General features: G+C 39.6%; 2 protein-coding genes across 2 annotated transcripts; one reads left to right on the top strand and one right to left on the bottom strand.

The window, feature by feature from the left end:
* Positions 1-178: 178 nt before the first annotated feature.
* Positions 179-7,245, top strand: tacr2 (tachykinin receptor 2). The gene is made up of 8 exons (XM_068311754.1): positions 179-344; positions 1,020-1,176; positions 1,857-2,152; positions 3,985-4,179; positions 4,558-4,708; positions 4,846-4,965; positions 5,039-5,115; positions 5,190-7,245. Exons 2-8 carry the CDS (start codon positions 1,042-1,044, stop codon positions 5,515-5,517), a joined length of 1,302 nt encoding a protein of 433 aa, XP_068167855.1. The 5' UTR covers positions 179-344; positions 1,020-1,041; the 3' UTR covers positions 5,518-7,245.
* A 1-nt stretch (position 7,246) lies between these two features.
* On the bottom strand, positions 7,247-25,959 carry LOC137593109 (hexokinase-1-like). Its single transcript, XM_068311732.1, has 21 exons — positions 25,632-25,959; positions 18,983-19,145; positions 17,658-17,806; positions 17,448-17,567; positions 17,200-17,295; positions 16,991-17,090; positions 16,648-16,831; positions 16,082-16,237; positions 15,877-15,964; positions 15,553-15,698; positions 15,267-15,459; positions 15,047-15,158; positions 14,483-14,631; positions 14,277-14,396; positions 13,998-14,093; positions 13,792-13,891; positions 13,521-13,704; positions 10,810-10,965; positions 10,486-10,573; positions 9,756-9,901; positions 7,247-9,245 (listed from the first exon to the last, which is right to left on the bottom strand). Exons 1-21 carry the CDS (start codon positions 25,692-25,694, stop codon positions 9,098-9,100), a joined length of 2,757 nt encoding a protein of 918 aa, XP_068167833.1. The 5' UTR covers positions 25,695-25,959; the 3' UTR covers positions 7,247-9,097.
* Positions 25,960-26,103: the final 144 nt, after the last annotated feature.

Genomic DNA, 26,103 nt, shown 5'->3' with positions numbered 1-26,103 from the left:
GTTCTGTCTTCACACTCTGTTCATCTCTGTTGTGTGAGATGGGGTCATGCTGAGAGAACGCATGCCCCCCCCCCCCCCCTCTAGTGAAAACAGTCGTGTGCCTGCCTGTCTGTGCGTCTCCGTCACCTTCAGCAGCTTGTGCCATAGGCAGCAGCACATTCCATGAGAGAAGGAAGGAGTGTGTCCGTGTGGTCGTGTGTCGGAGGGGGAGAAACAGAGAGATGTCGGGGGGGGGGGTTATTGGATGGACCAGGTTGTCCGTTACGCAGGAGTCACATTTTTGAGTTTGTTGAACCATGGATGAAACAAATCGGCGCTGAAGTGACGACTGTGACAGCAAACAGGTAAGAAAGGAGAACCTAATCTGACATATATCATACATTCATTTTTGTGCAGAACTTCTCGGCTCTGACACGGTCCAATACATCATTTCTTCACAGTTTTTCTTACTATAGCCAAATAAATCCGATTTTATTTGTTGTGTATGCTATCATTCATTGAATTTGTTGTGATGCAACAGTTGTTAGAAGATTAAGCAAATGTGAAGTAAAAGGGACTTAGGTCCAGTTTTATTGAACACTCCAGGAAATGTTTTAGTGAAAGTAACATGAGCTGCTAAGATTCAGTATCAGTAGATTGTGGAACCAGGCATGATCCTGATACGGTGTGTATGATTTGTATGATTATTAATTCGGCGACAAATGCTCCAACAGTGTAATTTAACAATGTGGATGTGTTCGAAATCCTGAAAGGTCAAATTTGCAAAAAGCGACTGTGCAGTGAAATCACTGCAAATCAAGTGGACAGTGCATTTCACACCCAGCGCGTTGTTGCCATTAGAGTGCAGATATTAAACAGTTTTGTTGACAGTTCAAAGTTTTCCAGATTAAACTAATCTTTAAGAATTATATTTTATGTGAAAAATGGTACCTGAATAGTCTGAATGCAAACTAATGAACTCTGTGCCAAATTACGCATGACGCGCAGCGCGCATACAGTCAGAATATTTGTATCACCAGGTGATCCTGGATTAAAATAAACATGGACGCCGAAGGTATAATTCAAGACGTTGAACGAGATATGGAGGGCACTTCATTCCCCTTATCAGTGACCGCCGACTGGCTGGAGGACGGAAATGAAACGACCGGGAATCAGTTCCAGCAGCCCGACTGGCAGGTGAGACAATAACGCGGGGTCTGAAATGTATGTCGTGTGAGGGCCAGCTCTGTCCCGTTGATGGAACGAATGAGAGGGGACACCGAGAGAACAGATCAGAGCAACTAATGAAAGACAATAATTTGATCATGATACAACAAAATCAGCATTTTGAATGGATTAATTTTTTTACTTTTCAATCTACATTTGGTGAGATTGTCTTCAAAACGCTTGAAAATTAAAAAAAAACAAAAAAAAAAACCGCATACACGCAATAGTCAGAATACAAGTATTCTGATTAGTCTGATTAGATTGTGGATTTCCCAGTTTGGGATCATTAAAGTACAGTATATCTAATCAAATAAAATAAAATCTAATCTAATCTAGTCTTTATGACAAGAGCAAAGGCTTTCAGGTAAATTTAGATATATTTTTTTGTATTCTTTGCATTAATGAGTGTGTCTCTTTATTAACAGAGTTGCTTTATTAATGAAAGCTGCTGTCATCATAGACAAATCTTATAGATGTGTATGAAGTTTGCATTTTTTAACAATGTGCAAAAAGTGAAATATTTTGTGAACATTGAAAATGTAACAAAACACAATTTTTCATGTACAGTGTCGTTAATCTATACAGTACACATGTATGATTTTGTTATGCTGCCTTAATGAATATATTTTTTCTCTCCTCTCCTCTCCTAGGTGGCTCTTTGGGCCATAGCTTACTCCCTTATCATCTTGGTGTCTGTCACTGGGAACATCACAGTGATCTGGATCATTCTTGCTCACAGACGCATGAGGACTGTCACCAACTACTTCATTGTCAATCTAGCCTTCTCTGATGTTTCCATGGCCTCATTCAACACTCTTTTTAACTTCGTCTATGCGCTTCACAATGATTGGTACTTTGGCCTGGGCTACTGCCGATTTCAAAACTTCTTCCCCATCACTGCCATGTTTTCTTCAATATACTCAATGGCTGCCATCTCAGTTGACAGGTAAAAAGCTACATTTGAAATTATACAATTTTATAAGTAAAAATCCAGCTATTTGAAGTTTTATAAAGTAGATTCGCATCACAGATAAGGTGTTGATCTTGTCTAACTGATGCATTAACATGAACAGGTCAGCAGCAAAGCAAATCTTTTCTTTTGCACCAGCAAACGGGAAGCATTTGGAAGACAGATCCAGCTTTTCTCCTGCAGCATCCCATTTAGGAGCCGCATTATGCAAACAGTCAGAAAGGGATGGATGACCACTTACTGAATCAGTCAACTCAGCAGCACATTGCTTAAGCAAATAGCCCTTTTAACTGCCACATTACTACACAGCCTGTGTTACATCAATTTATTGTTCATAAAAATCAAGTACACTGGTTAGCCAAATAGCACCATGTTTTCACTTTATTTTTTACTGATTGAATTCTGAACGTCTTCATCATTGAGGAGTTTGACAGAGAACAGCAACTACTCTTGAAATTACCTTTCATTCAAACGTGGTCATCAGCAGCAGCAACCTGTAACCCAAACCAGAGAAAGATGCTGCATGAAGAAGATAGGGGTCAGTGAGCAGTGGGGATACAGATGTCATTAATGCGTACTGAAGCATGGATAGTCAATCTGCTCCTCAATCTGCAGCTGCAACTGCATTCTGAGTCACCGTAGCCCTACAGAGGATATTTCATTGATGAAATCTGTGTTCTTTGTTGAACCTGCATTATTTCATTATTCTGTAATGTAAGCATGGCATACATGATTTGTGGCTCTTTTTTATGGACCAGGACAGATGAAATGAGGTGCTGAATGTGCTCATAACTAATTGACTCCTCCTCATTGGTATAGTGGAATCATGAAGCATAATCCCACATTTTACTTGTCACACTTTTCACGACTAATTACGGTACACAGATATTTTGTCAAGCATAATCTGTATTCAAAAAATGTCTAAATTCTTATAATTATCTGCCACATTCACACACTTGTAAAAGTTCTACCTTCCTTTCAAAGTTGGATCTGATGTGATGCCAACAAAGTTGAAGTCGATGTACAATCAGAACAAAATCCTAACAAAGGTTGTTTGACAGTAACAGTCAAAAAAGATCGCACTATTCTCTCATGTACAGATTATTCAAAGCATTTACTGAACCGTCTTTTTTTAATTATTGAAATATTTCTTGTTTCAGAGCTGCACATTGACTCTGTGAAGCCACAACCTTTAGCATTGCACCTTTAATGTAAATTGTTTGATGCATGATTGCACACTTATCTAAAAAGGTCTGCAGTCAGTTAAATACTTTGATTTTGGTCCTGAAATATAATGAATAATTCATAGTCACAGCAGAATTATGTGACTATAACAGTTAACATTGATAATATTGTAAAACATTTCATTATCAATATACTTTATTCATATCATTGGAACCTTGTTAATAAAACAGAGCTGCTATCATGAACAAACTAGCTTGACTAAATTTTTTTTCTATATTTTTTATTAGAATTTTTATATTTACATTTTACATCCTGATGTATAGATTTTTTTGTTCTGAAAGATTCTGATCATTCTATTCATAGAGGCGATTTTATCCATGGCGATTCAAATGATCTAATATATATTCACTAAGGTTAATAAATTTCTTTCATTATTCAGTATTATTCACAAATTTTAAATCATTGCCTTTCAGGGCATCAGTGGGAAAAATAAATATATGCACTTCACTCTTCTTTCGACACACAGAATTCTACTTCTATAAACTCTCTGTGATTTGAATATTAGATTTTTGATGGCTCAACACTTAATACCTGAAAGAATAAACCTTTTTATTTTGTTTTAGGTACATGGCCATCATCCACCCTCTAAAGCCTCGCCTCTCCTCAACCTCCACTAAGGTTGTGATCGCTTTCATTTGGATTGTAGCCATCTTACTGGCTTTTCCTCAGTGCTACTACAGCATGACAAAATTTTACTACCCCAGAACTGTGTGTATGGTTGACTGGCCTGACGATTACGGCGGAACACATCAACTAAGGTGCTAGAACAAGACAAAAATACAAAAAAACACACAGTAACACTTACAGCAAGACAAGAGAAAAAATTTAACATTACAGGTTATAATTTTTAAGGACTATTCAACATAAAATCAGTAGCAGATATGATGATTCTCATAAAAGGTTGTAATTGTCCATCTTATAGGATATCATGCTTCCACATTTAAATATCAGCACATGGGGTGGGTGGAAGTAAAGTGAGCTTTGCAAGCAGAGGTTATTAATACCATCCAGAGGGACTCTTCTGAAGATGTAGGCTTACAATTAACAATATTTGAGACAGATAATAATTATTGCTGTGAATAAACTATGTACGCCAAATGATCATGAGATAAGACTTTCTCCGTCTCCATCTGCAGTTACCAGTATGCAGTGATATTACTGATCTACTTGCTTCCTCTGCTGGTGATGCTTGTGACCTACAGTTTAGTTGGTCGAACGCTTTGGGGTGGGCACATCCCCGGAGAGGCGACAGTCCATTACCACAACCAGATAACAGCCAAGAGAAAGGTCATGCAGCTCTTCACTATGTTTCACTATGATCTGAGAACTCAGACTGACATAGATTAAGTGATTTTACTTCCATTTGATTTCTTTCTTTTTTTTTACACTTATTTCTGTTCCTCCCTCTGTGATTCTCCATCCAGGTGGTGAAGATGATGGTGGTTGTGGTGGTGACATTTGCCCTGTGCTGGCTGCCCTATCATGTTTACTTCATATTAGGATCATTCAACAAGGAAATTTATAAACAACACTACATTCAACAGGTCAGCTGCTGCCTTAGCGCCTGTTCATCTGATTTGTTTGTTTCTACTGCATCTTACTGTCTTTCCACGTTAGGTATATCTGGCCATATTCTGGTTGGCGATGAGTTCCACCATGTACAATCCCATCATTTATTGCTGTCTGAACCAAAGGTAAAAGGCACATTCAGACCTAGGAGTTTCCCCCATTCCAGAGCAGAAAACCAACGCCTAGCTCTTTCTTGCAGGTTTCGTGCAGGTTTCCGTCACGCTTTTTCTTGGTGCCCCTTCATCAAAGTGTCTGAGGAGGATAAGATGGAACTGCAGCACACACACACCTTCAGAGTCACCATGACGCGCAGCCACCGGAAGGACAGTTCATACGCAAACGTCTCCATCAGAACCAACACCTTTGACACAAAAATGGATATAAGCACTGAGCTGATGCTTGAGAAAAATACTCGCATGCTTAAAAACGAGACCTCACCAAAAACGTACAGCCTACAGATAGCAAAGACACCTGGTGATGAAACATCCTCAGCTGTCAAACTGATGCAGCATAGGCCTACCCACTGACTGCTGTAAAGAGACCCAAGGGTTTCCTACAGCTGCAGGAGAGCTGGAAATGGAGAGACTGTAGCCATTGTAACATAAGAGAGCCAATCAGAGTTGAAATATGTGGATGACTTCGTTGTGTGGAACTCTGATGAAAAGGGCTGATTGCTCTCTGAACTTTGGACTATCACCTTTTTTTAAATAGGTGTTTGAATTAATGCGACTGTGAAGCTAATGGATATTTTGCTGCTGCAAAAGTGGTCATACATGTACATGAAAACATTTGTAAATTGTAGGGACTACACCAGAGTCTTATTGCATTACATCATAAAAGTAAGTGTTTCTTGTTAGTCAGGAAGTCTGTTTTGTCACTGCTGACTAAGGCTATCGACTGTGGATATTTTAATGCAAATGATTCACATTTCTATTTATGGTTTCTGCTTTTCTCTGCTTAATAATAAATGAGCAGTGGACCCGCATCAGGATCAACTGTTAATGTTGTTCATTTGAGGTTTCTTTACCCCAAACATTGGATGTCTTCTTCAAACAAAGGGACATTTTTGAATTTCATTTCATTTTTCTTATACAGTACTTTAAAAATGCGCAGCAGTCGATGGCAACTCTTATTGTCAGCATTTAAAATTTGCACCGAGGTGCAGATTAAGATCTTTAGTTATTGAGGGATCAGAAATTTAATGTATCAGATAAAACTTAACTAAAGTAATTTTGTGTGAGATATTCTCGTATGCATTCAGCATTGTATTTTTTTTTTCTTGTTGATACCGCTGTCATTCAGCCAGTCATACACCTCAGCTGTCTCCTGCAAAATGGGTGGGCAGAATCCAATTTCGGAGAAAGAGAATAAATTTCAGAATATGTGGAGCAGTGGGGCTAATATGGAGTGACTGAAAGTTTCAGTCACTAGTGAAAGCAGAGGAAACTCAACTTATCACCCTGTTTCTACAATCATTGTTGAATCTAACTTTTTATTTATCTTCTATGTGTACTGCTGTTCATTCATCTGTCACATGCGTAGGTTGCATACAGTACGTTTGTGCAATTATTTCACTGGTTCATCGTATTTCTTTAGTCAGTGTACAGCAGAGTCTAGATAAGAATTTAAATCTAATTGCTGCTGAGAACAGATGTGAAATATGACACTCATCAGCTGACAATTGTATTGTAAATTATTATTAGGTGTGATTAAGTGGACTTAAAATTGGACCACAGTACTGTCGTAAATTCTGTAATTTGTGTCAACATCAGAAAATCCTTGTAATGTCTTGATGATTTTAAACCACATTTAAATTATTTGTGCCCTAAATAAGTGAGTAATATGTTTATCATTTGTGGCATATGCTTGTAATAGCCCATTTTATTCTTGAAAACACTGGTAGACTCACGTTGAAGTTGATGAGGCATCCATTAGGATCCCTCCACAGTGATGCAGTGAAATATTAGCTGTTCCGTTCACTAGAAAATTAGTCCCTGTAAATGATTTTTTTTAAAAATTGTATTTCACTACTTTATTGTTGATGTGTCGTACTTTAATTTTAAAGCTGAATCACAAAGTTTTTATTTGAATCACTGTTTTGCATTGTTAAATGTGATGTCATGACATTCTGTATGTTGGTGTTCTTTTTATTTTTGCCTGTTGGAGAGCATAAGTTCACCAAAAAATAAAGTGAATGACGAGTACAGGTGCAACAATTGTGGCAACCCCCCCCCCAAAACAAAACGACATCAGAATTACACAGGTTTGTCATTATTTACCTTTATTTATCTAGAGTTGATCAGATTCAGTCAGGGTTTGTGAACACAACCCAAGATAAGATATCTGACGTAGGGCTGGCTTTCTCACTGGCAACCACCTGAAAACCTTCTTATTCCGTCGTTGAACTTGTGCTTATGCGTTCCTACAAACCAGCATGTGGTTGACAAAAATGGCAGTAGATGAATTGTAGCATCATAAATATCTGACCCTGGAAACAAAACTTTCAACTTATCCAGATTTTAAACATGTTTGTCTTTTAACAGAAAAATAATAGAGGAAACACAAAAATGTAGCCGCAAGAGAGATAAAGTCAGAGAGACCAGACTGAGATGGTTTGGACATGTCCAGAGGAGAGATAGTGAATATATTGGTAGAAGGATGCTGAGTTTTGAACTGCCAGGCAGGAGGCCTAGAGGAAGACCAAAGAGGAGGTTTATGGATGTAGTGAAAGAGGACATGAAGGTAGTTGGTGTGAGAGAAGAGGATGAAGAAGACAGGGTTAGATGGAGGCAATTGATTCACTGTGGTGACTCCTGAAGAGGAAAAGCTGAAAGGAGTACAGGAAATACAAAACTAAACAAGTATTGGTCTCTATAATTAAATGTCAAACAAAAAAAGCCAATGAACCAAGTCACTAAAATTTTGATGACGCTAACTGAAAGCAATTATGTTAGAGAAAAATAAATATGACCTTTGCTACTTACATAAACAATGAAGTAGTTCACATTAAATATTTTGTGCCTCTAGGAGTCAAGTACCAAGAGTGAGTATAAGGATTAGCTGTATTTCCATTAAGTTCCAGTTATCAATTCTCCTTTTACATCACTGGCATTCACGTTAGCACCACGTTCCAGTTTCATGTTGGTTGCTGATAAACCACAGTCTCACTGTGAGGCCAGACGTATTCTTAGACAAAAATAAGTCATTAACAGCTGTAATCAGTCCCATCACCTGGATTTCTGTACAGAAATTAAATACAAGTACTCCCTGAACAAATATTAGAGATTATAGAATAAGTTTATGGTCATAAATTAGACCATGTGTGCACATTTAGCAAGCAAATGACATGGCTTTCCCTACAGGTCCTAAACAATATAAATCTCTCTTGTATCATCTCATTAGTATCTTACAGTAAAATTGTCTGCCGATGTGATGACCTCCTTTGTACGTCCTTATTGCAGAAGAATCTTTCAATATAAAAATAGAATAAACAGTAACAATGCATTTATGATACTGCTTGTACATTGTACTATATGTGGGTAAGATATTTAAAATTTTAAAGCAAAAAAATATTCCCTTTCATCTCATTCCACATTTAAATAACACCTCATAATATCTTTGGTCCAACAGCAGAGAGACTTTGGTCTAAAACACCGTTTTATCCCACTTCTGTAAAAGTTAATCATTTTTTCTGCAGTGCTTTTAGAAAACCACCTGGCAACTGTTGAACATCTGTTCATAGTAACAGCAGTTGAAAAAGAATCCTCTAGATGGGGATGGAGAGCAGTTCATGAGAGAATGTGGAATCAGTATATTTTTACAGATCTTTTCATCGTTTATATTAATCTCAAGCTCAGAAATAAAAACAAACAAACAAACAAAACCCTTACAAGTCTAAATATCGCTTCATCGGTAATTTAGTAAAACTACTACATCATTTGTGACTGTTACGTGACAGCAGAGAAAGCTACATCCTCCCTCTGTCAGTCAGTGGAGTACTGTAATATTCATTTATATTTGACTCGGGGGGGAAAGGAGACAAGGGGTGAGAACAGATGTGAGACTTGGTAGAATGGGGCCGTAAGAGTGAGGCCGAACACATGGCTCCTATTTATTGTTGAGCTCCTGTCTCATCCGACAGCCCACCGCTGAGATGAGTGCTGCTCCTTTCCCGCTGCCGTCCTCTGACAGCAAGAACTTAACGTTACACTGAGGTGCCAGATCCTTCACCGTCTGGTGCATGATCTTGGAGAAACTAGAGAGAAGAGAGTACAGAGGAGTGAACACTGGGAAACCAAGCTAGGATAAATGACCTCAAGTGATATAGTCATGGTAAGATGATATGTGCACAGTGTGATACAAGAAGGGAGGTGGAATCTAACTATCTAACCTCAAGCAGTATTGTTTGAATGAATGTCCATGCATGTAGCGCGTGAACATTGTGAAAAGATGTGGCGATTTTGCTTGTTGGAGGCTCAACATTAATGTGAGGCGTTTCATCTATCGCAAGATCATCTTTATGATGAGATGAATGGGAAATATCATGACACATTTTAACAAAAGGTGAACATGGATATTCAGTTCTTCAGCTGTAATGTAACGTCATCGGTATATACAACACGTTAAGGCTGACTGTGTGTCAGTAGTTGATACTTGATAAGACAGACTGCATAGGCTGGTCATCCTACGTTGGATTTTATCTTTGTTCATACATTACACGGTGGACAGTAAATTGTGTTGTAGTGTTGTGACGTGTTCAGCTCACTGTGGATGTAGTTTGTAAAGCGTCCCGTCTACCCCTACAGCGATATTCAGATGGTCCAGTCTTCGGTTCTCTCTGATCTTATCCACCACGGCTGCCATTCCCGCCCCACACAGCTCAGCTGCACGGCGCGATACGGCTCCACATACCTGTGTAGCAATAGAAAAATATTATCATCATTGCAACACTTAATAGATTGTTAAGTTTACCAGGCAAGAAAAGATCATATCATTCCACAGATATGATGAAATAAGCTAAGCTTAACTTTTTGTCTAGTCACATATGCCTGCCTCTGTCACAAGGCAAGTGTAACGGAAATATAGAACGGCCTTTCTGCTAGACACACTTCCCTGATTAAAATGGAGCAGACAAACAATTGAAACACTGTTTTTTGAAAGGTTACAAACTTGACTTTCTGAAACAATATCAACAACTGAACTTTCTTTTATTAAAGCAGGAGGTATTGCAAGAATCTTAGATCAGATTGAACTGGACTCAACCGAGTGTATTTACTGGAATTAAGATTTAGAAATCATGCGTGACTACTAGAAGGTCAATAAATGTAATTAAACCCAACATCAAAATCTAATTGATAATCAATCCATCAGGTTTAATTAAAATCCATCAACTTATCATGGTAACAGTCAATAAAACAGCCGATATCGGTGAAAATTAAACCTTCTTCAAAAGACAATAATGCTTTCTGATGCACTATAATGACTGTCAGTCTTACTTCTTTCACTATGATGCTGTCATCACAGGTGCTGTCAAGTCCCAAATGTTGCAGGATGGATCTCACCTGTAGCAAAGCCAATCTGTCACTGGAAAAAGAATGAGTCATCAGCAGTGGGGAAATTAACTACAGTAGTCTAAAACGCCTGTTGGATTTTAGAAGACATCAATAGCCTGAGAGTGAAAGAAGCAAAGATAATGCAATGCAGGGTTAAAACTAGTTTTGCTGGTGTTGCCACTTCCAGAACTCAGCAAGATGACAGACAAAAACCCATGACACTTTTCACCTCATCACGCAAAACACAAACATGTTTTTCTTTCTTACCTCTCTATCTGTGAGAGGAATTTTGTTTCAAAGATGCCTCTGGTCTTGAGTGTTTCTGAAATTTGCCCTCTGAACAGGAATCCTCTCTTGGTCATGTCAATCAGGATGTTTCGCACAATTTCACCAAGATACATCCCGCTGCACATTTTCTCGTATCTGTACACAGTGAATGCAAGCACAAAACACATTTATAAGCCCGCATCCAGGCAAACTGACAGTTCTTTATATATTTCTTAATTCTAATTGAGAAATTTAATCAATTTGGAATTAGGGGTGCAGTAGTGGAGTGGGTGAAGAGCTCACAATATATCAAATTGGGACATATGTAAGGTTTGAAATGGCCTAAAAATGATATTTTTGCTGATGACAATACTATTTTATGCACAGGAGATGATATACATCAATGAGCCCAGACAGTTGATGAGCTTTAATTATGATTCAACATAAAGAATTGCTGAATCTGAGTAAAACCAAATACCTGTTATTTGGGAAAAGAAGCAGGAAACAAAGCTGCGAACGAGGTAAATATAGAACGGGCTACTGAATACAAAAATCTAGGGGTGATCATTCATGAGATGCTAACCTGGAAACCTCATGTAAGGCAATCGCAAATTAAACTAGACAGAAGTGTTTCCATACTGCGGAAAACTCAGAACCAATTAATTCAGAAGGTGCTTTATATAATTTAGTGTGCATTAGTCCTGCCCCATATGAACTACTACGCTGAGGTGTGGGGAAACGCATATAAAAGGGGATTAAAGCCTCTATTCTCACTCCAAGAAAGAGCCATAATAATTCTTCACAATGCTCATTAGAGAACTCACACAAATCAATTATTCATGTGACCTCATAAGTTACAGGACTGTTCAACTCAAGTACAAAGCACCCAACAACTGTTTACCACAAAATATACTAGCACGACTCCAGAATAGTGAGTCCAACTACCAGCAGAGAGGAAACACAGCATTTGTAAGAAATCAAGAACTACATGAAAAACATTTTATTTCTCTTTTACTGGTGTCGAACTTTGGAACAATTTGGACAGAGAAGTTGAGAGTCTAAGAACCCTGTCTGTCTTTTTTAAAAAAGCATAAAAAGACTTGACATTGCAAAGTTACAGAACTGATGGAAATGTTGGTTAATTTTTCAGATTGTAATTATTTATTACAATCATAACATTGTGTACAGAGACAGCAAGAACATTCTTGTCTTGATCATCTATAATACTAACAAAACTTGCTGTTCCTAAGTAAAATGTCACTGTGAGCAGCTCAGGGTCACGTCTGAGACGACAGAGGATATTTGGAATAACAGTTCAGTGGATCTAAGATATTGTGACTACATTGATGGGGGAATGAAGGACTGGTGATACTATCTGAGAGACTGTGTGGCTGTGGAGCTACACAACACACTGTCACATCAAATCAAGAGCCCTGCTAATCTACAATGAAGCTAAAGAGCTGGTTAAAACAACAATGCGCCACAATAAACTGAATGCTAACTTTAATGCATAAATTGGTTGCTAACATATTGTGAAGAGAGAGGTCTTTGTTGTTTCTGGGGCGGGAAAATCACAAGCTAAATGTCTTCTACCCGTCAGCTCTTTTCTTTTTCAGATGTTGTTGGCGTTGCAAATTTGATGAAGGTGTGAAGTCTGTTGTAATAACACGTACAAAAATGTAAATAAATACACAAATAAAGAAATAAATTAGGGCCGTCACCTTAACGCGTTTTAGATTAATTAATTACGCTGCAAATTAATGCGCTATAAAAGTTAACGCAATTAATCGTGAGTGGCACGTCAATGCGCAAGCATTTTAAATTTGTCCCATTGAGTGACCTGTAGGCTGCAGTGACGTCACTTCCTACCTGCGCCACTAGTCAAAAGCAGAGTGACTAACAACAGAGATGGACGCGACACAGGAGAGCGAGGCAAGACCACTCGGACCTTTGGGCGGAATGTTTATTTCTAAAAAGAACAAAGACGGGACTGTCAACAAAAACGCAGTGATTCTGAGCTGTAGACGCCTCCGTCAGTCCGCCCCAGGGCAGCTGTGGCTACACACGTAGTTTACCATCACCAAGTATGAATGAGGAGTGAATGAATAATGGATCCGATGTAAGGCGTCTTTGAGTGTCCAGAACAGAGTTGAACGTTAACTTACCCTTTTAAAGGAAAAGCCTGTTGACATCCTGCTATTTAGTTGCCTTATTAGAGGCATGTTATACTATTCATTTTGAATTGCTGTATTGAGTCAGCTTTAGTATTCATTTTGATAGAGAGTCTGCTTATGTGCCTATTTGAGATTCAGCCTTATTTTATTCCTGAATTTATTTTATTTAACTGTATTTGTATTGTATTTTTGAGAAATGCACCAGGCCTAACTGGTTTGCTGATGTGCTTGACCTTTTTTCTTTTGAATTTCATTTTTAAGCACACTTAACCAATAAAAATGTGGATTTCAAATCTTCTCTTCTTGGTGCATTCTATTGATTAGTCATGCACTACAATTTTAATGTCCTAGAATTCAAATTCTTTATTTGGGGGCCTTTAGCAGGTATGAGATTAAAATGTGATTAATTAGATTAATTAATTACAAATCCTTTAATTAATTAGATTAATTTTTTTAACCGCCTGACAGCACTAAAATAAATGAATGAATAAATAGGAATCCAAATGTTAAGGCTTCATACACAATTAGATTAATAACCTTTGTTTGCCTGGATTGAGGGAGAAGTCGTCAACGATGCGGTCATACTCCGTTCTGATGTCGTCAAGGCATCCGTTGTCTCCAAAAGCCCCCCACTCCATGTTAATGCACATCTGTCCAACATCCCCCTCTATCAGTTCAATATTCCTCATTTCCTCCATGTAACATGCGTTACTGCCGGTTCCTAGATTTGAACATATTGCATGAACACTGTAGGGTAGAGGAATCTGAATACAATAGGAATCAACAAGTCATTGAAAGGCAAACTAACCAGCAATGAGTCCAATCTCACAGGTGGATTCCTCATAGGCACAGGTCATCATGGTTCCCACTGTATCGTTCACTATGGCTACTACATCCAGGTCAAATTCCTTAAGGAAGAAACATAATAAATATATGTGTAAAAACATGTCATTACAGTCTACAGCGTGGCACAGCCTGCCATATTACTGAGTGACGCTGTTCCTCATATTCTACCTCTCTCCTCTTTATGGCCTCCCTCAAAAGTCCCACAATGTTTTCTCCTTCACAATCTGTTGCCTTGAAGCCTTTAGTCCATGTCACAAGGATGCCCTGCACACATTCACACAATAGGATTGTATTTAAAAGGATGCAAGCATATCAGAGTTCTCTCTTGCTGTGAAGATAAAAACGGACCCAGTTGGACCGCGTTTGCTGGTTCCCATGACTTCAACCTCTCAGGAAAGTAAGCGACAGTGTAAGACATCAGACAAGAATGGATGGTTGTACACTCACAGCATCTAGGCTGGTCTGTCTGCAGGGGAATGAGAAGGTGAAACCCAGAGGAAGACGAGTGTTCTTCATCCCCATGTAATCCAGGAAGTCGCTAATACACTGCACAATGTGATCAAACAACTGGAAGAGAAGAAGGACATAAAGTCTGAATCCATCATCTGCATCGCTTTGGCCTCATTAACCCAGATGGATGGGCTGGCTCTCACCTCCTCTCCTGTGCCCTGCATCACCTCCAGAGGAATAGCGTAGATCTTGTTGTGCATCTCCACTGTTCTCTTCTTGCCAGAGCGAATCTTGACCAGCAGAACTCTAAAGTTGGTTCCTCCTAAATCTAAAGCTAAGAAGTCGCCATTCTCTGAATAACAAAGCAGGATGGCAAACAGAGAGGGACACGTAAATCTTCAAACACATCTGAGATGCATTTTAAGATTTGTTCCATAAGAACAGCTGAGGAGGTCAAAGTGGAAAATAAATCCTTGTCTACATTTCGGAAAAAACAGTCTTTTTTTTTTCATTTTACTTACATGTTAAATATGTAATTGCAATTTGCTACTCTGTGTTGGCCAGTTTAGTTCTAGGCCAGGTTTACATGTCTGATCATCTAAAAATTTACTAGTGTGGCATCTATTAAAAATCTCACATGTTGCATCATGAAAAGCTTTTTGGGGAAAATGTACTTGTTCAGATTTTAAGCAGAAACAAAAGGATGAGCTTCAGCACCGTGTGTGTATGTGTGTGTGTGTGTGTGTGTGTGTGTGTGTGTGTGTTACCTGTGCCATCAGGTGTGCTTTTTACAAAAGTGGGCAACATTTTGACAGTAGCAGAGTCTTGAGTGGTCTTTGAAAGGCCATTTTGCATCTCTTCTCTCATTCTCTTTTTAACCTGAAGGAATGTATATCATGTAAGATGAATATTCTAAGAAACATGCATGAACACGCACCCTAGACAAACCAACCACTACAACACAGCACAGCCTCTCGCTGGCCTCACCTCCAGCAGTTGTTCGGTCGTCAGTCGGAATTCGGACAACGTTTGGGCAATTTCTCGCGAGTGTTCGGCGAGTCGATAAGCCACCGCCGTCACCATGGCTGCACCTTTTCCACTGCCGCTCTCTGATAGGAGGAACCGCACATCGATGTCTGGGACCAAACGACGGACTGCCTTATGAAGACGACGGGCATATCTTGGAGAGATATATCAGGGTGTCACGTTTCAATGAGACATTCAGCACAAATGCACACAGTTTTATTCAATATTTAATAGTATTGTCACTGACTGTGGGTGCATCTTGTATAGAGACCCGTCGATGCCCACGGTGGTCCGGAGTCGTGTCGCTCCTTTGTTTTCCTTTAGCCTCAGCAGGATGCCTGCCAGCGTGGCAGCTACCATGTTAGCAGACCGGAAAGACACAACAGTGCAAACCTAAAAGCAGGATGATCAAAAAGAACATTTAAAAATCAAAGGTATCTAAATATATATCACAAAATAAACTGAATGACATTACTTTGATGCTTGATGATTACTTTCTATACAAGTTTTCAATAGTTTGAAAGTACTGTATAAAATTACTTGAGTGTAATGTGGACAGTGTTATACACACATGTTGGACAGCAATGCAGTCTTCAGTGGTGGGCTCCAAACCAAGTTTGCATAAAATCTCTCTGGTCTTGGACAACCCCTCCTTACTCCTAACCAAAAAGAAGAAAAAGAATTTAACAAAATGGAAATATACACAGTATACAAAATTTTGCCGTTTATATAATTTATGATGTGATTTTCACATGGTTAATGATACTAAGACCTACTTTTCTATTGCTGAGATGTGTTTGGTCTCAAATCTACCCTTGGTAAGCAGCTCAGGGGTGATTCTCCCCTCAAAGATCATGCCGTCTCTGGCCATCTTCACCAGGATGAGACGGACCAGCTCCCCCAAGTACATGCCACTGACCATTTTCTCAAATCTGGGATGCAGGGAAAAACAGACAAACAAATTTGCATAATTGTTACTATACTGTATACACTTTTCTTCCCAACAAACTCTGTAATAGCTGAAGATGCCACCAGAGAGAACCAACACTCAGCTTCTGTCTTCTAGCATCAGCAGTTGTGACACCAGCAAACAATGCAAGTTGACAAGCCAGAGCACAGTGTCACAAAAATAGCAGGGATGGAATCCCACCTCTACTGCAATTTAAATTTCTAATTGGAAACAGAGTGTTTACTTTAAAAACAAATTCATTCAAAACAGCAGAGATCGCTCTTTTCACTTACAACCATAACATCTAAAATCTGACTTTGTCACTTCCTCACATCATAAGGAGTATTTAATCAGGCAGATTACTGAAGCGGTAATATTTTGGGTTTGACCTACAGCTGCTGTCCAGGGTTTATCGAGCCTCGGTCTATCTCCCTGTCGAACTCGGTCCGGATGTCTTCTAGCCTTCCATCGTCTCCGAAGGCTCCCCACTCAGTGTTCACACACATTCTGCCCTCATCACCCTCCACCAGGTCGATGTTATGCATCTCCTCCATGTAGCAAGCATTGGTGCCTGTGCCTTCACAAAGAGAAACATGTTTCTACTCATTAAATGGACTGCAGGCATTTTCCGTCCTTCAGAAACAGATTCTGGTTGGTTGGGTTACTAGAAAGTCATATACACTCTTGAATTTGGTTGATTGCATCTCTATTTACATGTTGTAAAATGTTGAATTACCAATAATAATGCCGACTTCACAACGCTGGTCGTCAAAACCACAGGTCATCATTGTTCCCACAGTATCATTCACTACAGCCATGATGTCAGCATCGTAGTCCTTAAACAAAGTCAGTACATTTTCTGAGGATTCTTTTTTTCTCTTTTTTAAATTTCAAGTTACAGAAGTGTGACATCAAATTGATGCAAAAAGGTCAAAGAGAACGCACTCCTCGCTTCTTAATAGCTTTGTTGAGCAGCTGGACAACATCCATTCCCTCCACTCCATTGGCTTTGAAACGTTTAGTCCATGTTACCAGAATGCCCTGCAGAGATATTTGAATGAAAGACAATGGATGAAAAGTTTACTATGGCACATCTACTACACAGCAAACTGTAAAAAAAATATGCTTATTAGCTTTGACCCAAACATTTGATCAGTATCTGATCTATAGAGCTATTCTTAATGTCGTTTTACCTCGTCTAGTTTGCTCTGCCGGCAGGGGAAGGAGAAGGTAAAACCGACTGGAAGTTTCTTGTCTTTGATGTTCTGTTTTTCCATGAAGTCACCGAGACACTCTGCAACGTGGTCGAACAGCTGGAACAGATGTGGGATGAGGGACAAGTTCTCAGTTGGAGCTGATGGAACGGTGAGTTTATATTGGTGTGTAATTCAAAATGAACACACTCTCGTCCCACTGCCGTGAATGATGTCCTCTGGCGTCTCGTAGATCTGACTCTCCATCTGGACAGTCTGCTTCTTCTCGTGGCTCACTTTGACACGGAGGATCCTGAAGTTACTGCCTCCCAAATCCAAGGCGATGAAGTCTCCCTTCTCTGTAGGGATCGGAAAGGTTGGAAGAGAGGCGGAGGAAAGATGGAAAAACCTGCAGTCAGACCTTTTAACATCTACATTTACATAACCATTTTCAGCATTAATTTCCTTTACAACAGTAAAGGTCTGTTACTGGCGAGCACATCATCTAACTCTGAACTGGAAGTTTACTACACTCAAATGTATTGTATGGAGAGCTGCATTAGAGCAGATGGTTTTTCTTTTCTTTAAGTTATAGTTCATCCATCAATCCCTCCATATACTATGCAGTAAAGCAGGAAATAAGATATCGAGACAAAGGGTTGCAGCACATTTTGCATTTAAGCCTTCTTGCTGTGTGGTGATAATTCTAGCCCCTTAAACACTGTTTAAGGGGTTACAACTTATATATTTAAACAGTAATTTCGTCCATCAAATGAGCTATGTAAACTAACACTAACACAATGGATAATCACTGTTGATGGAATTGCACTATTCCAACCGATAAATTAGAGTGGATAGTAAATCCACAGCCAAACAGTAGTTGGGAGCAGTAGTACTAGTTTTTTTTCCTGTCTGGAATGGAAACATAATCGGCTTACAGCTGCCTTTGCTTATCACAACTCATTAGTATCTGACTCAGAGAGTGTAGTGACTTTTGATAAGAGGAGATAAAGCAGGCAGTACCTACAAACTAACTGCACATGCAGTCTGTTTCCAACCAGAACTTACTCCTTAGTGGGCCAGTACAAACACATCACACTATAAATCTTCATTAATTAGATGTTCTAGAGAGTTTTGGAGAAAACTATTTACCAAATAACTACTGGTTTCATGAAATGGTTGTTGATTCTATATAAAAAATAAAAGACTCCATGTCATCATTGTGATCTTTTGCTGTACATTGGAAACAAGGTCATGGCATGTCTGCTGAATCAAAGGAATGTAAACTAATGAGCATCAGTAAAAAGAAATTTACAAGTCGTAGTGCAGGAAATATTTTGGCTCTTCTTTTCAGAATCTTAAGAACAAAAGTTTATGTTGCTTATAACAAGTTAGAAAGGAAGTAGATTGGTATTATGCAAGAGGACGACCTTATTGAGTGATGATTATGTGATGAATGCCTGTGATCATGTGACAAAATGGGCAAATTGGGTTTAAGACTAGAAAGCTTTTTGTTAAACGTTTAATGCACTAACCTGAGCCGTCAGGTATTGATCGCACAAACGTCGGCAGCATCTTCAGTGCAGCTGTGGCGTTGGTGTCCCGACCCAGCCCTTTGGTCAGTTCCCTGCGAAACTGTTGCGTGATGTCCAGCAGCGTCTCATCCGAGAAACGCATGGAGTACAAGTACTTATCGATCTGAAAGTTAGCAAGAATTGTATTGTCAATTTCTAATCTTATTCTATAACTGATACATATTCCATTTATTACAATGCAATTGGAGGGCATGATGGTTTGTGGTATTGTCCCACAGCATTATGCTGTGGTTTTGAATCTATGGGTTCCCTCAAGGTACTCCAGCTTCTTCCCACAGTCCAGAACAAAAAAACCAAAATTTTCCGTTCCATAAAATTTCATTCATCACTTCCTTAAAAAACCCATAAATGGATCAGAGTAAAAGAAATTATATTGCCTTATTGCGAAATAACCTACAACTCAAAACATCGTAAATTGGTCATATACAGTCAACAGATAATAAAATAAAAGCATAGCATCATCAGTGTGACACATAGCTACACCAGAATGTACAGGATACTCTGTGCTGATCTGTTATCAGTGAAATGCATCATGGAGGAGTTTTGTGTAACAGTGATGAAACTGACTCCATAGTAATACTCACAACTGTATAAACTGTTGCAGAAGCGAGACACAAAGGATGTGGAACAGGATGTTCAACAATCCTGTTGCATCACACTCTGTGTGTGATAAGGTTGTCAGGAACCCTGACCTTCAGTACAATACCAGTATCAAGAGCAATGCTCAACACCTTTTTCAACACCTTCAACACAAAAAAAGTCCCAGACACACAGAATGGATTGTTTCCCCCTTTGGTTAGTAACTGCTGGGCTTCAACTAGGAGCTAGTATGACTAAGCCACTGTGGCTCAGTGCAAAAGAATTTAGGAAGCCACAAAAAGCCACATTCTGTGCCCAAGACAGCGGGGCGGCGCAACGCTTGTCCCAGAGGGGTGTGGAAACCCCGGGGCCTCCCCCGTGAAATGTTTTAGAAAATGGGGTTGTTTTCCTGCATTCTGGTGCATTCTGAGGGTAAAATCTTCTACCAACAAAAATACACAAAAGTCAACAGTTTAAGCTGAACTAAATTTATTTCTATCCTACTTTATGCAGGTTTAAATGACAGATTCAACAACTAAAAACTTGCATTCACTATGTGAAGATACAGTCATACAAAATATTACTCAATGTTTACTTGCAAGAAGTTTTTGTTTACTTGGCCTAGAAGACATTTAACTTTGACTTAGACACTTAGACACTCATTTTTTCCTCAATATTCGATAGTATGATTTTGTGTGTGTGTGTGTGTGTGGGGGGGGTATCCTGCAGTGGACCCCCCCCCCACATTCGATAATCATTTTTCATTTCAATTTAAAAAGGCATAAAAATAGCAAGCGAAGTGAATACACATTTACATGCATCGTTGGTTATTCCAGCCGGTCACAGAGATCAAAAGTCTAAGACTACAAAAAGTATTGATAATATATTTCATTTACCTTCTGATCAGTCCGTCACCACGGCCTCACCTGCCATTATGGAAAATGGAATAAATGGAAAATGGAATAAATGCTAATATTTATCCAGCGATGTGTATTATAAACTTATTTTCCATTTAACATCACCAATTTTAGGTTATTATTACTCAAAATCGCTGAATTTTCACATTTAACGCTGAAATACGCAGAAGAGACCTGCGGTGAGACACCAGCCAGCCGTGTCTCACCATGGATTGCGCAACAGCTCAGATAGCTGTGCTGGTAGCTATACAGCGAGACCGTAATGCTGTCCCTTTATATGTTGCTATTAAAATGTTCAAACACGTTTGCTCTATAAACTAAATTCCCGTAATTTAGCTAATGTATATAATGTACAGTGTTTTTGTGTCAACAGCTGCATGTGTGTAACGTCTTTCTTGAGTTGAGCGGTCCTGAAACCGCTGTGAAAAGGCACTAGGTGAGGCACAAAAATACCTGGCCTCATGGATGGGGGGCGCTGGTGATCCCAGGGATTCGTCTTGGGACTCCTCAGCCGAAGAATAAGTGAATGCAGGCTACGATCTACATTAAGTCAAGTGCAGCAATTATTTTTTCCTGCTCGCCTATTCAAATGGAGGATTACATATTACAAACTGAAGGAAGATACGGACAATTTCTACAAGCAAGTTATTGACGCGTTTGTTCAGAGGGAGCGGCGCATGGACTTCATTTACAAGTAAACCTGACATATTAACAGGTAGGTAACATTACTTTTTAATCAAATATGCTTATTTGTGTGTTAAGTAAATAATTCTGCAATGAGACTTTTAACATAACCCACATACTGTTGCTGATTAATTGGTGAATAAGCTACACTGTAGGTTCATATTTTTGTAAATCTGATCACGTGATCACGATGACGTTGGTGCCTCACCAGCCATGAACCTCACCGCACGTCACTTTGTCACATACACATAAACTTACAAAAGCACGAACAAACAGGGTTTTTATTCACTGTGTTACCACTTATTAGTTACACACATTGTAATAGACATCATTTTGGAATGTTGAAACTTCCCGTTTCTTAGATCACACGTTTACAGCATTTCTTCAACTCTCTTCAGTTTGGCAATCAGTTCCATGACATTATAGGCATGTGTGGACTTGAAACAGAGATTTTACAGTAGAAGAAGAAATGAAAAGAAAGCTGCCATTTTCTTGACTTCAGTGTTAGACATTTACTTCATTGTACATAAAAGAACATTTGGATTTGTTGTTTGATAATATGTATATATTCAAAAGTAAAAATAAAAACCATAAATAAAATGGATATCATAGTAGAGTAATGATAAAAGTAAAAGTATAAATCGTGGGTGGAAACAGGAGTTGGGCATTTATATTTGTGACACACACAATGGACTTTCACAATTGCAAAAAAAAAAATCAAAAATCAAAACCCACTCAGTTAGGTGTGTTTCAACTTAAAACTATTGAGCAATCACAACCAAAGACTGTCTGGTGAGATGCATGTGTATATTATTAGACGTGGAACTGCAAATGGATGTGTGACAAACACCTAATAGTAACCACTGTTATTAACAATACCACATCCCTGCGAATCTCACAGCAGCATTGATCCAGCAGCTACATTCACTGTAGGTGGTACATTCCCTATATTCTGCCTAAATGTGGAGTCTCCCTGGGATGGAGGCTCATTAGGACATGTCTTTGTCACGCGGTAGCCAACGTTTAAGTAAACGTCACATCCCATTCACAATCCTGAGCTGTATTTTACATAGCTGTCTAGTCATTAGTTTGTAGAGACATTTTAGTTGCAGTGACTCTTTGGTGGTTGAGGATTTGCTCCAGCTTGCCAACAGCATTTGTTAATTGGTTCAAATACAAAAAATAAATACAAACATACTCAAAACAATTCAAAATATATGAATTTGCTCCCTATATCATACCACCAAGTCAGCACAGATTGTACTCTTAGGGAATTATTTTAACCAGCTTTATGAGCTCTTCACCTACAATGCTTTTCAAATAAGTGTCAGAAATGTACTGCCTTCTTAATGCATGTGAGATAATTAGTTATTGTCTGTTGAGAGAGTGCAGGTATATAGTGAACAGTCCTGTTGAGCAACTGCAGTAATAAATAATAAGCCAACTACAACTCAGCAAAATACAAGAACCAGAAGATTATAACAACTTAAAGTTGTAAAAACTATGGCTATGATGAAACTGGCTCTCATGTGGAGGGATGACAAAGATTTTCCTTCGCAACAGCCTCAACAATCTACAGCAAGCAGCATTTTTGAAAGGCATCTACACGAGTTGTTCCCACACTGAGGCACAGAGGAAAGGTGTGACAGTGTGGGTACGTTTCACTGGTGAAACCGTTGGTGACAAGATACACTTCACTACCATCACAGCATTCTATGCCCAACTCCAAAACCCTCCAGTGAAAGAGGAGCAGACAGGCAGTAATCTCCCACAGGACCGGTGAAAACCCGCCAGCTGACTGAATACATCACTGAAATCTTTTTATTTACTGATGTAAACATGATGACTTTTACTCTATATACCTACTTTTTTCATTTTTTAAAAACCTCCATGGAACATACAGGTAAACAGATCATACAGATCTTCACAATCTTTTGATGAGTCGATATATCCAGTCATTCATCTCCAAACGCCATTCGAACTTTAAAATGTTCAAGAAGCCTTGAATAGCTGAGGTTCCAGAGGGAACAATAGCTGTGGGAAACCTAACTGTAGTTGGAGAGACTCAGCTCATTCAGAGCTAATTAGTCCATTAATCACATGGCGGATGATGGGATACACCCTATGCCGACGACTCTTGTTCCATATTTTCCTGACACTAGTCATTATTTGACTTTATGAGCAACTGTCTGAAACACGTTTCATCACATTCATCTAGAATAAATGTTGTTTTGTAATATTTTTGTGAGTCACACAATTAAACAAGTGAATCCATGCAATGAGAAGTGGTTCTGAACAGACGTTGAGTCCATCCACAGTAGCTACATTTAGTTCACAGGGCCTTTATGGTTAAGTCCATGCAGCTATCTCTAAACCTGTCCTCCAAATAACACCAGAGTTTTTCTGAATGTGACATACACCAAGGCCTTACATCAGCAGAAGACCTTCATGGAGGATAAATGCATGCCTTTTCATTGGTTACAAAGCGCAGATCAACTCATATACAAAACTTCACACTAGACGCCACCGCTGCTGTACACAGCTTGCCTCTTATTTGTGGAACACTGGCATTAAATAAAATATGACCCCCTGAGAATGACATTATGCACACAAAGTACGGCGTAGACTCTTTTTTTTACAGTAATTTTATGCACAAAAAAAAAAAACCCAAACAAACTTCAGTGAGGACTCAAGTTATTTTCTGTTGCAGGATGGAAATAGCATCGCTGAACCCTGACTCAGCACTCTCCAGCTAGAAACCATTTCTAAGCACTTTATTATTATGGCGCATCATTTGATCTCACAAAGCTCGAACAAATAGCTAATGCATAGAAACATTCTCTGTTGAGGTCTTTAAAGACACGTTGTCCCCTCATTATGCATCTGACACACCTACTGGGTGTGAGTTACCAGAAGAAAACACAGTCATGAGCACACCCAACCGCCTTCTCTGTGTACAATCCTCTTGATTGGTACACGTCACTACGAGGACACTCCAGGAAGTAGTAAAAGACCCCTCTGCTGTATGTGTGTGTGTGTATTTTGTGTGCGCTCTAACCAAGTGGAAAACTACCGTCCTATACACTGCTGGCTCCTGCACCTTCACTTTCTATACCCACACACAGACCATCCTACTCAAGGACACTGCAGTAGACTGACACACACGTACACACACACACACACACACACACACACACACTCACACTCACACTCACACAACTGAGGGATTCACAGTTTTGCCTGAAAACACACTATTGATGATGAGTTTTGTATCCCATCACTTGTGTTTGCCTAAACACTGAGCTGAGTGTTTCACCACTGGAGATGTTGATGCTAAGGCCAATACAAAAGCCACAGACACAATAGCCTCAAACCTGGCACAGGGTGTGTGTGTGTGTGTGTGTGTGTGTGTGTGTGTGTGTGTGTGTGTGTGTGTGTGTGTGAGTGGACACGACTGTGCGTAAGCCTTCTCCTCCCGTCACCTCTGGTCACATGATTCAAAGCTGGCCTATTTTGGGGAAGGCAGAGAGAGGAAGACAGGAGTGGGCAGGGAGTGAGGTGTGTTGGGTTTCATCTGATCCAAGCTCCTAACAAACACCGTTTCTCTTTCCTGACTCTGATCCCAGACCAGGCACACCTGAGAATGACAGCTTTGTGTGTTGTGAATAGTATGAATAAAGACTGATCCATTCATCTGTGGTGAGAAAGCTGCGGTAGATGTAAAGGGACAATATGGCAGGAAACAAATGAGTCGGAATGTACACTAATATTTACCGATAGCGGTTTTCAAGGCACATTTGCGTGAGGAGAACCGGTGGAGTGTTACAGGCAGGAAAAGCAAGTTACCCACAATCCATCCTCAAACAGTGCTGCTGAAAACTGACTGGTTCAGTGAGTTTTACACCTGAAGCCACATCACGTCAAGTGACAAAATACAGACATTAATATTCCAGTAATGAAACATCCACAAAGACACTGGAGAATTGTGGAGAATGTAGTTGGTTTTTTAACTTACGGAGCATGGATGGAAGAGACACTAGACCACCTGCTATGTGGAAGTCACCATGTATATTATCTGGTTCATTCTCATTATGGAAAAGACACAATACTGCTGCCTACTACTGCTGTAGATCCCTGAGACTATTAAAAAATGATTCATTGACTGTGTAATGAGCACAGCCAGAGCGGCATGAAGTATTTCCAATCATGCTGTTCTCCTCACTTCCTCATAGATACATAGGACTGGGGTTCCCTGTACTGAGAGTCTGAGAGCAGAGTTAGAATGACAGTGGACAAGCTCTGTGATCGCTCCTCACTCCTCCACCACTGACCTCTCATCCCACCGGCCTGGAAGTCATTCAAGGGTCATGTCAGGTAAAAGAGGGGGGTATTAAAGAGGAGGCACTCACCTTTTTAACCTGATCATCCTTGAGTTCAGTGAAGTAATAGGCTAGTAGCTGGGCCGCAATCATCCTGGTCCTCTTTTACTAAAAAAAAAACCCCACACACACGCCCACACACACTCTCTATTTGTCACCTACTGTAGGATAGAGATGTATCCAACATGAAACAGTACCAAAAAAAGAAAAGAAAGATAAATCAAACTAAGCTCTATTTCTGCTTCGATCAAACAATCCGTCACACACCACAGGAGACACTCCGATCTCCTTCTGGAATGGTTTAGAACAGAACGAGCTGCTTCACGGGCAGCTGGGGCTCTTCCGCTGCGAGCATGTGAGAAACCCAAGCAGGAAGCATGAGTGAGACAGCAGGTTTAAGAGCGGGGAGGGAGGGGGGGGGGGGCGGGGGGCGGGGCCGTCATCCAGGATGATGGCCACGCCCTTCTTTTTGTGATTGGCTGCTCCACCTCTGTCTCGTGCA

This window comes from Antennarius striatus, chromosome 1 (assembly GCF_040054535.1).
Source record: "Antennarius striatus isolate MH-2024 chromosome 1, ASM4005453v1, whole genome shotgun sequence".
Taxonomy (NCBI): domain Eukaryota; kingdom Metazoa; phylum Chordata; class Actinopteri; order Lophiiformes; family Antennariidae; genus Antennarius; species Antennarius striatus.
The sequence above is the reverse complement of the archived record's forward strand: the minus strand, read 5'-3'. Positions and strand labels throughout refer to the sequence as shown.

Bases quoted from the DNA above. Each gene is read 5' to 3' on its own strand.
- tacr2 (XM_068311754.1), top strand. From the start codon at position 1,042: ATGGACGCCGAAGGTATAATTCAAGACGTTGAACGAGATATGGAGGGC. The intron at 4,966-5,038 runs GTCAGCTGCTGC...TTTCCACGTTAG, and splicing joins AACAACACTACATTCAACAG to GTATATCTGGCCATATTCTG. The intron at 5,116-5,189 runs GTAAAAGGCACA...TCTTTCTTGCAG, and splicing joins TATTGCTGTCTGAACCAAAG to GTTTCGTGCAGGTTTCCGTC.
- LOC137593109 (XM_068311732.1), bottom strand. From the start codon at position 25,694: ATGATTGCGGCCCAGCTACTAGCCTATTACTTCACTGAACTCAAGGAT. The intron at 19,146-25,631 runs GTGAGTGCCTCC...GCTAACTTTCAG, and splicing joins AGGATGATCAGGTTAAAAAG to ATCGATAAGTACTTGTACTC. The intron at 10,574-10,809 runs GTAAGAAAGAAA...TTCTTTTTCCAG, and splicing joins TTCCTCTCACAGATAGAGAG to TGACAGATTGGCTTTGCTAC.